General features: G+C 37.9%; 1 protein-coding gene across 5 annotated transcripts in view; it reads left to right on the forward strand.

Moving 5' to 3' along the window:
* SLC26A5 (solute carrier family 26 member 5) overlaps nt 1-11,804 on the forward strand; it is a 50,360-nt gene extending 38,556 nt beyond the window's left edge. For 2 of the 5 annotated variants that reach the window (XR_002822975.1, XM_004390720.2), the window contains 9 exons: nt 336-449; nt 1,270-1,347; nt 2,388-2,494; nt 6,630-6,699; nt 7,837-7,929; nt 8,472-8,579; nt 9,239-9,439; nt 10,064-10,118; nt 11,202-11,804. Coding sequence is in view for 2 of the 5 variants with exons in the window: in XM_004390720.2 (XP_004390777.1) it covers nt 336-449; nt 1,270-1,347; nt 2,388-2,494; nt 6,630-6,699; nt 7,837-7,929; nt 8,472-8,579; nt 9,239-9,439; nt 10,064-10,118; nt 11,202-11,386 (1,011 nt within the window). In the remaining 3 variants the exon portion in view is untranslated. Of the gene's footprint in view, nt 1-335; nt 450-1,269; nt 1,348-2,031; nt 2,128-2,387; nt 2,495-6,629; nt 6,700-7,836; nt 7,930-8,471; nt 8,580-9,238; nt 9,440-10,063; nt 10,119-11,201 lie in introns of all 5 variants that reach the window. The other 3 variants (XM_004390719.2, XR_001121555.2, XR_001121556.2) reach the window with 3 other exon arrangements.
* Nucleotides 11,805-15,363: the final 3,559 nt, after the last annotated feature.

Consider the following 15,363-nt stretch of genomic DNA (forward strand, 5'->3'; position numbering starts at 1 on the left):
TTAAACAACAAAAATATTTGTCTGTTTTGCTGCCATTTTCTTAAAAACAAATTTTCTTAATAGCATCATTTGTAAGGTAGAAATTGTGTGTGGGGAGGAGGCTGGATGAGGGAGCACAGTATTTATCTCCAATGCAATAAAAATTCAAAGTGTTTTTTCCCCACTGTGAAATATGCAAGAATTCTTATTTTGAACTCATGCCAAACAAATTCTTACATCTGAAAAGAGAATGAAGAAACACCTTGTACTTCTGAAAATGTATATTAAATGGGCCATCATGCTTTAGTTGCTAAATAATGACCTATCTCTTTTGTGCTTTGTTTCCACATGGAAAGGAGCTCATCGCTCTGGGACTGTGCAATTCCATCGGCTCACTCTTCCAGACCTTTTCAATTTCGTGTTCCTTATCACGAAGCCTTGTTCAGGAGGGAACTGGCGGGAAGACACAGGTGTGTATACAGCTGGCCTCTGAGGACTGGTGATCTGGGTGGTAATTAAATTTTTAATCCCTTAATTTTATTCTGAATCCATACAAAGCTACTCTGCTTGCAGATCTGTGCTCCAGTGAGCTGTGTAGTGAATCAGAGGAAGGCATGATTGAGTGAAATGAATTACAAGGGAATGAATCAATAGGAAAAAAGTATATTCTCCAGTTGAAACAGAAGGTTATACAACATGCCCTGCCTCTAGTAAACCTCAAAGTTCAGATTTGGGATGTTGTCTTGAAACCCTGAGACTAAGTATGGGCAGATGCCAACACTCCAACACAGCACTGTCCAATAGAACTTTCTGTGATGATAGAAATGGTCAGTATCTGTGCTGTCCAATATGGCAGTCAGAAGCCACATGTGGCTAAATTTTAAAAACAATTAAATTCAATTCCTTGGTCACACTAGCCACATTTCAAGTGCTTAAGAGCCACATGTGGTTAGTGGCTACCATATTGGATGGCAAATGCTCATCTGAACTCTTCTGGCCCTTGTGGGTCTCAGGTCTGCACCAGACATCTCCTTTTTCCCACTTCCGGCAATGGCATTTCAGTCAGGGTATTTAAACATTTCAGCTTCTTCTTGAAAGCTATAAGAGGAACCAAAACTTCAGAGAGGGAGTGGGAAGGAGTTATAGGTTTATGTAATGGTTTGGATGATTTATTTGAATCCATATTTTCCTGATCTTCCCACAGTGATTATCAAAAGAGTAAGACTTACCTATGCCCCACCTCTTATTCAGTCTCCGAAAAGCCCCTTTCACATGTCTTCTCCCATTCAGCTTGCAGGTTGTTTGGCCTCGTTAATGATTCTGCTGGTCATATTAGCCACCGGATTCCTCTTTGAATCATTACCCCAGGTGTGTAGTGTGGGCTTGGTGTGAGATTTTTCCATGTGCTGAGGATTTTGCTATTTTATTTATGTTTCATGGTTATTTATGAGTTTTTACTGTAACCCTAGCAAGGCGAGTAAGGAAATGGACCAGGGAGGGGACCAGGATCTTGCTCCACAGTCTACCATCAACTGTCCACAGGACCTTGGGAAAGTCATTCCAACTCCTCTGGGCCTAGTTTCCTTATTTACAAAGTGGAGGTTTAAACTGGCTGACCTCAAAGATCCCTTCTCTCTTTGACCTTCTATGACCTTATATTTTCATATCTGAGATGGCTTACAATCATAAAGCATTTCTTTGCTGATGTATTTAATATAGGAGAGATCAAAAATCATATAAAGAGTAGAGCAAATAATAATGTAGGAAAAACCATGGGTGAAATAATTCCTTGAGTGCCAAGTTTAATTCTGAACCTCTTGACCACAGTACAGGTTTGCTGTTAGAATATAAGCCGGGTGGTTTTCCAAGGCCCAGTTTAGGTAAACAAGTCCTGAAGATCCAGGTGTTCATGACTCCAAATGTAACACCACAACCACATAGCAGGGGAGTGGGGAGAGGACATGGGAGGGCAGGAGGAGGACACTGAGGAACTGGCAAAGGGGGCTCTTAGGACACAAGAGGAGAGGCATGCATAGATGTGCTGTGTTTCAGGCTGTGCTGTCGGCCATTGTGATCGTCAACCTGAAAGGAATGTTTATGCAATTCTCAGATCTCCCCTTTTTCTGGAGAACCAGCAAAATAGAGCTGGTAAGTAATGAGGGTGATTGTTAGGTGAATATGTCTTGGGTGCAAATGGAGTAGTGCTGATAAAAGTGTGAGAAAGAAAAAAGAGAAAAAGAAAAAAAAATGTGAGAAAGATAAGTTAGTTGTCTTTATATGCAGTATCCAGTTAGGCAAGGTAAAAGTAGCTTTGGTTAATTACCACTGTTTGTGTGTGTGTGTGTGTGTTTAACTCTTACTGAATTTTTAACATGTTTTTAATGTAAAGCTTTCTGTCTTTTGTTTAGACCATCTGGCTTACCACTTTTGTTTCCTCTTTGTTTCTGGGACTGGACTATGGTTTGATTACTGCTGTGATCATTGCTCTGCTGACTGTTATTTACAGAACACAGAGGTGAGTGGGCGTAGTGGGATGGGAGTGAGTATCCTGACTAAGACTTGAGCTTTGACTCTAAATGTAGACTGAAGCTTGAATTCGTGGACGTTGAGCCTTTCAGCATGAGAGGGAGCTGGAGTCTGTTGACTAAATCAAACAAATATGGCAAATAAAAAATTTCAGTATAATTTTGCCAGGTGTCCTGCTATGTCATGGTTAATATTTCCATCAGTGATTTTGGTAAAAAAGCCTGATCGCCATCATTGTTCCTGCCATTCTGGATCCAATACTACGCTTGTTTATTTACCTCTTGTTCTTGTGTTCTTGCAGTTTGCTTGGGTGCAGGGTACTGACATAGGTTTTGATGACATACAGCAGACTCTTGACACCAAGTTATCATATGCAGGTCTTCCTTGTCCCTTCCTTCACCTTGAACCATTATCACCTGTCATCTCTTACCCCTAGTAGGAAGCTGAGCCCCCTGTGGAAGGTATAAAATAACCTTAAAAAAAAATACCATGTTTACAATAAATAAAGAAGTCGCCATAAAAAAAGAAAAGAAACATTGTCATAAAAGTAGCCTGGACTTTAGAGTCAGACAAAGTGGGTTCAAGTCCTAGCTGCACACTTTATAAGCTCTGTGATTTTACATAAACTGTCTGAGCCTCAGTTTCTGCATCTGTAAAATGGGACTAATCATTGCTACCTCAAAAAGTTGTAGTAAGGTTCAAATGAGAATAATGCATGCAGAGAGCATACATAGCACAGTGCCTGACACGTACTGTGCACCCAACACATCATGGTGCCCTTCCCTCCTTAACACAAGATGGAATGAAAATGAGGTTAGTCTGGTTTTGCCTATAGCTGCAGATCACATAATGGTTCTTAAAGTTTTGACTGCAGTGCATTGAAAGGTCACTGGATGGGGATGTTGACCCTTTATCTGCAGAACAATATGGTGCTCCTTACTCTCCAGAGTAGAAAATGGGCATTTTGCTCTTCAAAAATGACATGGGGAACATATTGAGAAGACGTGGGGTTCTAAACTCAAGAAAAGAATTAAGCTAGTTTTCATAACAAATTCTAACACTATTGTCCATTTTTGCCTAAAAGGGTTTTTTTTTCATTTTTATAAACAGTAGTATTAGTACATATGATAGTTCCTTATATCATAGCTTTATTGAACATCATGTTTTAAACATGTATCCTTTAACCAGCCCCAATATAGAATTTGAGATATTTTTTATTTTCTTTACCAAATAGTGTTTTATAGTTTCTTATCAGAAATTTTTAATTTGGACAGGGTTTTTAAAAATGCTATACTTCTCTTTCTCCCTAAAATAATTAACAAACGTTGATTTTTTTTTTTTTTTTTTTTTTTTTTTTTTTTTTTTTTTTTTTTTTAAGAGTTGATTAGACTTGAACTGGGTCTTGAGGAAGGTGGGAACAAGATGGCTAGAGAGGAGGTGGGAGATGTTTTAAGCTGGGGAAGCACCCTGGATAGAGATCTGGAGTTAGGAATAAGTAAAGGCTAGAGTGACTTCCTCAGTAATCTGGTGCTGCTATAGCAGAAACACCAGAAGTGAGTGGCTTTAACAAAAAGAAATTTATTTTCTTACAGTTTAGGAGGTCAGAAGTCTGAATTCAGGACGCCGGCTCTAGAGGAAGGGATTCTCTCTCTGTTCGCTCTGGGGAAAGATCCTTGTCTCTTTTCAGCTTCCATTTCTAGTTCCTTGGTGATTTTCATGTGGTTTGGCATCTATCTTCCCCCGTCTCTGCTTGCTTCCTCAGTTGCTCACTCAATCTTCTCTTTTATATCTCAAAAGAGATTGATTTAATACACACCCTATACTAATACTGCCTAATTAGCATAACAAAGAAAAACCTATTCCCAAATGGGATTATAACCACAGGTATAGGAGTTATGATTTACCACACATATTTTGGGGGGGGACACAATTCAATCCATAGCAGTGACCATGAGGCCAGTGTGTCTGGAAGAAGTTCACAGCAGCGGGTGGTGAGCCTGGATCCTGGGTGGCCTAGAATGGTAGATTGAACAGTATGAAGTTTTGGTTTTAGACTGTGAGGATCAGGGAAAGTTTTTAGGCAAGGAGTATCTTTAGCATAAAACCTAGTTAGTTCTAAAAGGCTCTTTATGCTCTTCTGTCCAAATCTGATGGACTTTCAGGTCCCTGAGACTTCCAGGCTCTCCCTGCCCTCAACACTTTTGCCTAAGCTGTTATCAGTTGCCTTGTCCCATCCCCATGGATCAGCCATTCTGTGCTTGCCATTAAAAGCTCAGCTTTGAGATTAGCTCCTCAGGAACTCTTCCCCCGTAACTTATCTCTATACCCCATGCCCCCAAATCTGGATGTGATGCTCTTCCTAAGCACCTTCATACCCCCTTGGCCTTACATCTGCAATATCAGTCATCAGTCTTGTATTTGTCTAAAGATGTCGCTAGACTGTGAGCCTCTTGATTGTAGGGCCATGTTCCCAGAGTCTAGTACCAGGCACATAGTATGTGTTTTCTGAATGCTGTCAAGGGAATCTACCCAGAAGAACAGCTAACATTTGTATTATATATTCTGACATACAAAGCACTTTCACATACATGCTAGGAAGCACCAGGGCATATCGGCAAGACCATGGAATTTCAAATCAAAGACCTTGAGCCATACTCTGGCTCTGCTAGACTCTCTGACCTTCAATAACTCACCTAACCCCACTGAGCCTCAATTTCTCATCTACACAATGTCAGTAGTAACTCCAGTGAATTGTTCATAGGATATAAGCTAATATCAAGTGCTCAATAAATAGTATCTGTCATCATTACAGTATCTACTTTAAGCCAGACTGCCCTATAAAGAGAGTTGGGAATTAGGCCTGTCAAAATATAATGTTTAAAATCTATTTAAACTAAACTTAAGAAAAAATCTATGCTAATTTAAATGAGATTTTGTTTTCTCCTCATACCCTCAAATGAGCTTCCATCTTCCCTCCATGGGTTAGTGACTCTAGTAAGAAACAAGAAATGCCCTCTCCAATAGAAGGAGGATATGGAATGTGTGGCTAATTGCCTCCCTTAACAACTGCCTCCTTTGCCATGAGACCAGAAGAACTGGATGGTGCCCGGCTACCATTATTGAACATTTTGATCAAAGATTCTATAGAAAAATCCTGGACAAAAGATGGAAAATGCAGAACAGAATTTCAAATTCTCATGGACTCTAGACTTTCTGGAGCCAAGGGGGCTGAATGAACCCTGAAACTATTGCCCTGAGATAATCTTTAAAACTTAAACCAAAAATGTGGCCTGAAGTCTTCTTAAAACCAAACCATAGTTTAGCTTAACTGGTAAAAAATGCCTGCCTTGAGCATTATGCTCTTTTAAGGACTGTCTATATGGAATCAAAGTGACAACAACTTGAAAGATTAGATAGGAACCTTAGGGGCAGTGAGTTTATGTTAATAGGGGAGGAACAACTCAGAAAATGAGGGTGAGAATGGTTGCACAACTTGAAGAATGTAATCCATGTCACTGAATTATACATGGAAAAACTGTTGAATTGGTGTATATTTTGCTATGTATATTCTCAACAACAACAACAAAATAAATAAATAAATAAATCCTCTCTCTTACTTTAGAATTAGAGGAGGAAGGCAATTGTATCTACTGAGCAGCATGAGGAGAACTTGAGTTACATATCTCCCCGGCATGACTTTAACTCTGCACAATTCGTTTTACCCCCTTCTTTAAATGCCTGAGTCTCTTGTCCTGGCCAGATTGTTTATGTAGTATGTATGTGTGGTATGTGATTTGTGTGTGTAGGTGTGTGGGGGTATGTGTGGTGTGGTATGTGTGTGTAGAGTGTTTGTGGTATATGTGGGGGGGGTGGCGTGATGTACATGTACTCTGTGTGTGTGTGTGTGTGTGTGTGTGTGTGTGTCCATCACGTATTAGTCTTAGAATGGCACTGGGAATGTGATATGTGTGGAGCCCTTCTGCAAAGGCATCTATAAGAATCAAGCATTCTTGAATTCACTGACAAATCCATGCACGGTATGCAAATGTGGAAATTCTTGTGTTTAAATAACATACTGCACTTCAACACAATGGTGTTTTAACACACTCACTTTCTGTCTCCAGTCCTAGCTACAAAGTCCTTGGACAGCTTCCTGACACTGATGTGTATATTGATATAGATGCATATGAGGAGGTAGGACTTTTGGTAACATTTTAAAATGGTTGTAAGTATTTGATGTGATTGGCTAGATGTTATTTTAATCCAGGACAGAAAGTGATGGTGGGGGTGGGAGATGTAGTGGCCAAAGTGAAAAGCCTGAACTTCAATTTACTTTCCAGATTTAGTTGTGTCAGCTTACTAATATTTGTTTCTTCTTTTCTATGGGAATAAATGTGTATTCTTGGAATTAAAGTATATGCTTACACTAAGTTATCTGTATGTGCATGATTTTCTTCTGATGAATTTAAACCAAAGATAAAACATTAATTTCTAACCATGTAAGAGATGGCGGGGGGAGGCATGGAATTTTCCCACTTCGTTTTTAATGGTTAAAATTATAGCTTAAAATGTCCTTGGTTTTTTGTGGAATTTCAAAGACCTTTACAAAATCTTTAAATTAGCTTTGTCTGTTTGTTTTGTTTTATGCTTGAGAAGAAATTCTCAGGCTCACTATAATGTATTAGGAAATGAGGCTGGTATTAGGATTGCTATTTTCCCTCATCCCAAAGAATTATTTGCTGGATTACTTATTTTCAAACTGCACCCTAGAGTTCCCTGAGGCTTCTGGATAAAACATTCACTATTTCACTTGTGTCTTCCTGCATTTCCTGGTCCAAACCAGTGTAAACCTCTGTTCATTTATCTACCTGCTTCTCACAGTCTGAGTGGTAGCCTCCCCTCTCCTATCCATCTTATTTTCTCTCTTTTACTGTTTTCCAGTTCTTTCTTATTTGTGTTTTATGGTAATTATGAGACAAAGACTTTAAAAGAAATGGGAAGATGTGCATTTTTAATGGCTTTCTCTCAGTACTCTTTCCTCCAGAGTATGTGACATTATTTTAACTCTGCATTTCTGGGGCAGTGGTTAAGAGCTCAGGCTGCTAACCAAAAGGTCGGTGGTTTGAATCCACCAGCTGCTCCTTGGAAACCCTGTGGAGCAGTTCTACTCTGTCCTATAGGGCTGCTATGAGTCAGAATCGACTTGACGGCAGTGAGTTTGTTTTTGTGTGTGTGTTTTTAATTAATTTTCAAATTGGGAGATGGAGACCATTGCAGTTTTGATTCTGAAATGTTTCCATATGTTAAATTCACTAATATTTTACTCCTCAGGTGAAAGAAATTCCTGGAATTAAAATATTCCAAATAAATGCCCCAATTTATTATGCAAATAGCGACTTGTATAGCAATGCATTAAAAAGAAAGGTGAGTCTCAAGAAATTAAGGTGATTATTTCTGAGGAGGGGAGCTGAGGGATTGGCAGGTGGGGATGTGTGGGCAATGTAATTGTCTCGGTATATTATACTATTTGGTTCTCCTTTATCGTATGTATGTACTCTACCATTTTGAAACATTTTAAAGAAAATAAAGTAAGAAAAAATAATTTTAGGTTTCTTGGAATCATGATTTCCTTTGGTCATGATTAGAACTTGGCCCCACACTGCCCAGTATGTAGGAAAACCACCCAGTTCAACCCACAGAATCTTTTAGATATACGAATCTAGATCTAAGTTTGCAAAATACTACTCTAAAAATTCTCTAATTCCTTAGCTTCTGGTTGTCTTGAACAGGACTGAAAATAAGAAAGGCTGCCAATGTTCTTTTAATAAGGAGGGAAAGGTGGAGTGAGGGTTCGGGTGATAACTTGGCATAGAAAGCAGTTAAACATGAAGATTAGAAATTTAATTGCATCTTGGGGGTCCTTGAGAGCCATGAAGTGATTCTACATATATTGCTCTTATGTAAAGACGGGAGTGAACCCAGCACTCATAATGAGTGCAAGAAGAAAGGCCCTGAGGAAGTATGCTAAGGAAGTTGGAAATGCAAATATGGCCAATGCGACTGTTGTCAAAGTGGTGAGTAATCTCTTAGCTGCTATTTTCTCTTCTGTCTTGATCTGCAGTGCAGCCACCTTTATTCATGACTGAGTTCTTAACACAGCAAGAAATTCTTAAAATAGGAATGCATAGAAACCATCCTTTATATATTAAAGGTACATGGTAAGTCAGTTATAATAATGCTCTGACCATAAGTAGTGATATCAGCCCAAGAGAACATTGTTTTAAAAAATAAAAATCACACAGCACTTTAGTAAATTTTACCGGTAGTACTTTGTCATAGATTTATCTAGCTGATAAAAAAAAAAAAAAAAAAAGCTTAAAAGCTGCTTTTTGCTGTTTAGGCTTACGGTAGCTTTATAGCCTGTCGTACTAATGTTAATAGAACTATTTTAGAAGTTAGGGACAAATGGATATGACCACTAAGAAGAATAGATTTCACTGGACAAAAGGAGGAGGAGAGGACGAAAAGAAACTGAGCTAAAACTGAATGTTATATACACATCCTTTTTGTTGCTTTACGAGGCTGGGCTATGACAACTATTTTGGAAGGCATTTGCTATAGTCAGTAGCTTGACAATATAAGAGCAGATTCCAACTTTCCCTTATAAATCTTTCTGGGAACTAAAAATGTGTGTTGCTCATAGAACTCTGGTTTGATTTAATTCTTGACATAGGACGCAGAAGTTGATGGAGAAGATGGCACCAAGCCTGAAGGGGAGGATGATGAAATAAAATATCCCCCAATCGTCATCAGAAGCACTTTTCCTGAAGAACTGCAAAGATTTATGCCTCCAGGGGATAATATCCACACTGTCATTCTGGACTTTACACAGGTCAATTTTATTGATTCTGTTGGAGTAAAAACTCTAGCAGGGGTAAGCATCATCTTGAGCAAGTCATTTAGTATCTCTGTGCCAGTTCCACCATCAGTGAAATTAGGTTGTTGAACTAGGTTCCTTTTTCAGCCTTTAATTATTTTTGTTGTTGTTGTTTTCAATATTTGATAATGGAAAATTTTGAAACTATACAAAAGTAAAGAATACAGTGTTAAGAATCCCCATGTAACTATGACTCAGCTTCAACAATTATCAGCTTATGGTCAATCTTGTTTCATTCATCTATACCCCACGTTCACTTCCCCCTTCTCTTATTATTTGCAAGCACATCTCAGCCTTTCCATCATCCTTAAATATTTCAGTTTATGTCTCTAGAAGAAGAGGATTCTTTTTTGAAAAAAAAGATTACCATAATACCTTATTCAATATAAATAAAATTTACAATGATTCCCTGATATCTCTAATTAGCACTATCTGTATAAAAATTAGAAGAAACACAAAATTATTTTTAGATGATTAGCTCAAAAATACATAATTATTGAAGAGAAGTAGCTCAAGTGAATGAACTAGTTTCCTGTATCTCTGAAATACGTACTGATAGAAAGAGACTTTCATCTGGCACAAAGTCAAGAGAAACTAAAATTTATTTCAACATTATTGCAGATCGTAAAAGAATATGGAGATGTCGGTATTTATGTATATTTAGCAGCATGCAGTGGTGAGTACATGTCTAGATTGGGGAGAAGTTTTAACATACTGATTTTGTTTGTCTTTTTTAATAACTACATTTGGAAATACTTTCCTTAATTTTAGTTTTCAGTAAAAGTAAAATTACTGAAAATCACTCCTAAAGCCAGCTTTGAAATTAGCCATTTTACTCATTCATGTCACTGTGTTACTTGTGGCAGGCCTCCTGAACTGGAATTGGAGGAAAGGAGCTAATAAACCATTGTTCTGGGCTAGTATTTTTTTTTAGTAATTATATAATGACTGCCATCAACATATTATAGTTATGTAAAATCATTCAAGTTGCTTGTTTTTCTATCCAATGGTTTTAGAATACTTGGCTTGCTATTTTTGTTTTGCACTAAATTTTGGTTACAACAGTGATTGAAGGTGAGATCTACAGAAAGATACCACTTTTCACCTGTCAGATTCACAAAATTAAAAAATGCCTGACAACATGCTCGGTGGGCATACTGTGGGGGAACAGACTCAGACACTGCTGGTGGGGGTGCAAATTGGTGCAGCCCCCATGGAGGGCAGTCTGTCAGTATCTTTGACCAAAATTACAAACACACTTACCTGTTAACCCAGCAAATCCAGCAATGTGCTGCCCACATTCAAAATGACTTGTGTACATGGTTCATCATTATAGCATTGTCTATAAAAACAAAAGACTGGCAACAACTCAAGTATCAAAGAGGGACCAGTTAACTAAACTAGGGTACATCCACACAATAGAATACCATGCAGTTGTATGATTAAGTAGAAAAGCGTTAAGAATAGTATGTTTAGTATGCTATCTTTTGGGTAAGAAAAGGGGGAAGAATATATATTTGTGTTTATTTCTATTTGCATAGAGAACTACTGGAAGAATATACAAGAAACTAATAAAAGTAGCTTCCTGGGACTGGGGGTATGGTGTGATGGGAACAGGGATAGGAGTGAAACTTTTTACTATATACCCTTCTATATCGTTTTGATATTTAAACTGTATCAGTATGTTACTTTTTTTTCTTTTTTTATGTTCAAGACTGATACCCACAGTGTGGCCTAATTTTCTTTTCTTCTTTTACAGCACAAGTAGTGACTGACCTCACTCAAAATAGATTTTTTGAAAATCCTGCTTTAAAGGATCTGCTGTTCCATAGCATTCACGACGCAGTCTTAGGCAGCCAAGTTCGAGAGGCCCTTGCTGAACAAGAAACCTCAGCTCTTCCTCCCCAGGAAGACTCAGAGCCGAATGCCACTCCTGAGGCATAGAGGAGGGACTCAGCCTGGGACAGGGTTCTGAGCCTCTTGTGAAATCACTAATTTACACATTTTAAATACTAGACACTAGGATCTTTTCTAAGGCTAAATACTAGTAGTCAAGGCTTGATTTGGAGGGTGAATGATGCATAGCAAGATGTATCTTACTTGTGTGTGTGTGTTTTTTTAATGGAATATTTCAAAGATAATTCAAATTGGCCTCTTGCCTGCATCTATTATGGAGTGATGTTTCTATTACTTTTTAGTATTATCTTTGCAAACCAAGCACATAAGATTTTTTTTCCTTTAAGTACTTTACCTACAAATAGGATATGTTGTCACCAGATGAATAATGGTTCCTTGTTTTTGTCCTTGTCGATCTACCAAAACCAAAACCCGTTGCCGTTGAGTCAATTCCAACTCATAGCAACCCTATAGGACAGAGTAGAACGCCCCCATAGGGTTTCCAAAGAGCGGCTGGTGGATTCAAACTGCTGACCTCTTGGTTAGCAGCCAAGCTCTTCTTAACCACTGCGCCACCAGGGCTTGATCTACGACCTTCTGTAATCAGGAGTATCTAATAGAGGGGGGAAACCCACAATCTTCTAGAAGTTCTTGTTTTAAAATAACCTCTTATTATTTTAGAAGCAATACAAGTGCAGTGTGAAAAATTAGAAAAAGTAGACAAGCGAAAATAAGAAAATAAACATTATATTCCCACCAGTCAGAAATTACCACTGTTAACACCTTGATGCATATCCTTTCAGGTCTTTTTCTATGCATTTCTATACATTTTTTAACCAAAATAAGATCATACTCTACATAGTATTTTGTGACCTATTTTTTCAGTCAACAATCGTCACTTTCCCATTGCAAAACATTTTTACCTCGTCTAATACCGAGACCATACTTAAATTTCCCCAATTTTCCCCAAATTTGTAGTCAGTTTGTCCTAACTGGTATTCATACTGTGACCATACTCTACAACTGGTTGCATCCCTTAAAGTCCCTTAAACAAACAAACAAAAAGCCCTGTTGCCGTAGAGTCAATTCCGACTCATAGTGACCCTATAGGACGGAGTAGAACTGCCCTATAGGGTTTCCAAGGAGCAGCTGGGGGATTCAAACTGCAGACCTTTTGGTTAGCAGCTGAGCTCTTAACCACTGTGCCACCAGGGCTCCTAAAAGTCCTAAAGTCGCTTAAATCTATTTTAATCTAACACAGTCCCTTTATTCAGACATTGACTTGTTAAAAAGACTGGGGCAGTTGTCCTGCAGAATCTTATCTTTGGAATTTGTCTAGTTGCTTTCTCATGGTGTTTAGCTTGTTACTTTATTCCCTGAGCTACCTGCAGTCTTGAAGTTATATCTAAAGTCTTCATGGATTTTAGTTAAACATTTTTGGCTAAAATATATCATAGGTGAGGATACAGGCTTCATATAGTATCACATCAGAAAGCACAGACTATGGTTGACGTACCATTAAGGATGCTAAAATAGACCCTTGGATTAGCATGATGACAGTCTGGTCCTCCATTATACAAGTTACCTTTTCCACTTTGTGACTAGCAAGTTATCTGTATGGTGTTCTTTGGTATTAAATGAATGCTCAGTCCCCCATTAGCCATTCATCTAGAGGTTTTAACATAAACTGATAATCCTTGCCTAAATCAGTAATTTTATTAAGGATTATGGTTTTTTTCCTCCAATTATCTCATTTCTTTTGCATTTATTTGTTGGTGTTTCTATGTAAAGTACAGTTTTCTCTCAACTTTAGCTACTTGAAATACAGTTCTTACTGGAAAGGCAAGATGAATATTTTATTATTTACATTTAAGTATCAACTCTCAAAGTAAGGGAGTTGGTTCAATAGTTGCCTGAAATGCTAGCATATTAGCTTTCTTTTAGATTTTTCTTTTTTGGTATAATTGTAAATTCATAAATTTTTATTTTAATGTGTTTCAATCCATTGTACTTATTCTTTTTGACGGTCAAATTGTCACAACTGTGGCCAGGAGCCCCTAGAAGTTTTGTTGTTGTTGCTAATAATGAAGTAACTGTTAAGGCCATGTGTTTAATAAAGCTAACCCCCAGATATAATTTAATATCCTCTTAGAAGTCCATAATAGTTATCAGTTATTCATCCAACTCCGTTTTAAGCCTTGTGATTGAATAAAATGCTTATAGTTGATACAGAGACATGGAATGTTCAAAATGAAGGTGGGGGAAAGATGTTTAAGCCAATTTGTCATCAAATTTCTTGTACTTCTAGTTATATCTAACTACCAGCTCACTGTAAGTAAAAGTGCAGGCAGTAGCCAACCCGTGTAAAGCTTCCTCTGCAAAGATTTTCTTCTAATAGTGAGTTTGTCTTTTTTATATGTTTTCCTGTTGACTTCCTGTTTTAGTTTTCGCAAAGAAGACACTGCCAGGAGAAAAGAGTTCAGATCCCAGGACAGAATTATGTAAGCATGAGCCTACTTGAAACCAAACCCCATGATATATATTTTTTAAACTCCTATCATGTTTCTCAATGACTTTGCTAATTTAATTCAAGGTAGACCCCTCTTTTCTAATGAGTACTTTATCTAGATCTAAAGTGAAATTAGAGTTGCATCCAGTTATTTCCTTTGCAATCATCACACGCAAGATCAGATACATCTGCATCCTGATACAGACTGCCTTCTGAAAAAGCATGTAGTTGTAGAACCTCAGCTTATCCTAGGAACTTTTGTAAAAGGGCCAGCATCATGTCAACCAGCCATTTAAGTAGAACTTAAGGATTTTAAACAATGGTATAAAATACTTCATTGCATATTCTTTAGCATCAATCTTAAACAGACGCCTTCTGCACAACAGATAGTCACGTCCTAGTTATTGACAGATTGATAGTGTACAGAAAAAGTATTCGTGTCTATAACTTACAAATTTCTATTTTTCTGTCCTTTAATTTTTAACCTGTTTTGAACAGAATTCTATCATGTACATAAAAAGCACTTAAGCCCTTACTGAAGGTGGGAAAATATATTTTTGTTTTACATCTGAGAACACGAGTACACTACAAGAAGTAATATTTTATCTGTACGTAAATATGTTGGAATGTTTTACTCAAAATTATTTCATACAGTGGAAAATGTTCTTTTTTTCTTATAATCAAGTTTTCACTCTGCCTCTCAAGAAATTGATATATAAATCCACTATGTAAGTCTGTCTCTTATTTCTGGGACTTAAAAGCTGCATGTGTATGCCTTTTCATGTTTTTCAGCCCTGATTCAGATTTGGATTCTTATTTCCCTTTCAAAACAGGCATAATCCACACTGAACAATATAGAGACTAGACTAGCCATATTTTATGGCAATATGGGAAAACTCTGTTTTCAGGAACGCCCCACAAAGAGAAGTCCCTTGTCTTTCTCACATCCTGCGCAGTATGACAGTAGCTAATATCTGCCTCCATGGAGAAATAGGATATATTTGAAAATAATTTTGAACCAGGGGCCAGGAAACTCCCAACTTGTCAGACATTAGCTCTGTATATTCATATGGCAGCTGATAGTGGGACCCCAACTACCAATTTCAACTGCAGTGGGACTCAGAGACACAGTGAAGGCCATGGATCCTCTTCAAGACCTAGGAGTAGCTCATTTTGTGGTTTTCAGGTAAAATCTAAAACATCTATTTCATTTGATCCTGTACCCTTATCTGTGCAACAAAGAAAAGGAGGTGCCTACCTCTGAGAGTGCTTTTTGAGAAAAGGAATCTGCCCTCTTGTGTGCATGGAGAGGGTACTAAACCTAGACAATCTGCCCTGGGGTGGGTGGGTGTGTTTTTACATGATGGGGAGTGGAGTAGGGGTGGGGGTGGGGTGATGCCTTTGGGTGGGGAAAGGCTTTATCTATTACGTCTGCCCGCTTAAAGGTAGTAAACCAATTTAAATTCTAAAATCAAAGAAAACTTCCTTGGTATGAGCCTGTAGGCTTTAGTGAGTG

Source organism: Trichechus manatus, unplaced genomic scaffold (genome assembly GCF_000243295.1).
Source record: "Trichechus manatus latirostris isolate Lorelei unplaced genomic scaffold, TriManLat1.0 scaffold00326, whole genome shotgun sequence".
NCBI classification, from domain to species: domain Eukaryota; kingdom Metazoa; phylum Chordata; class Mammalia; order Sirenia; family Trichechidae; genus Trichechus; species Trichechus manatus.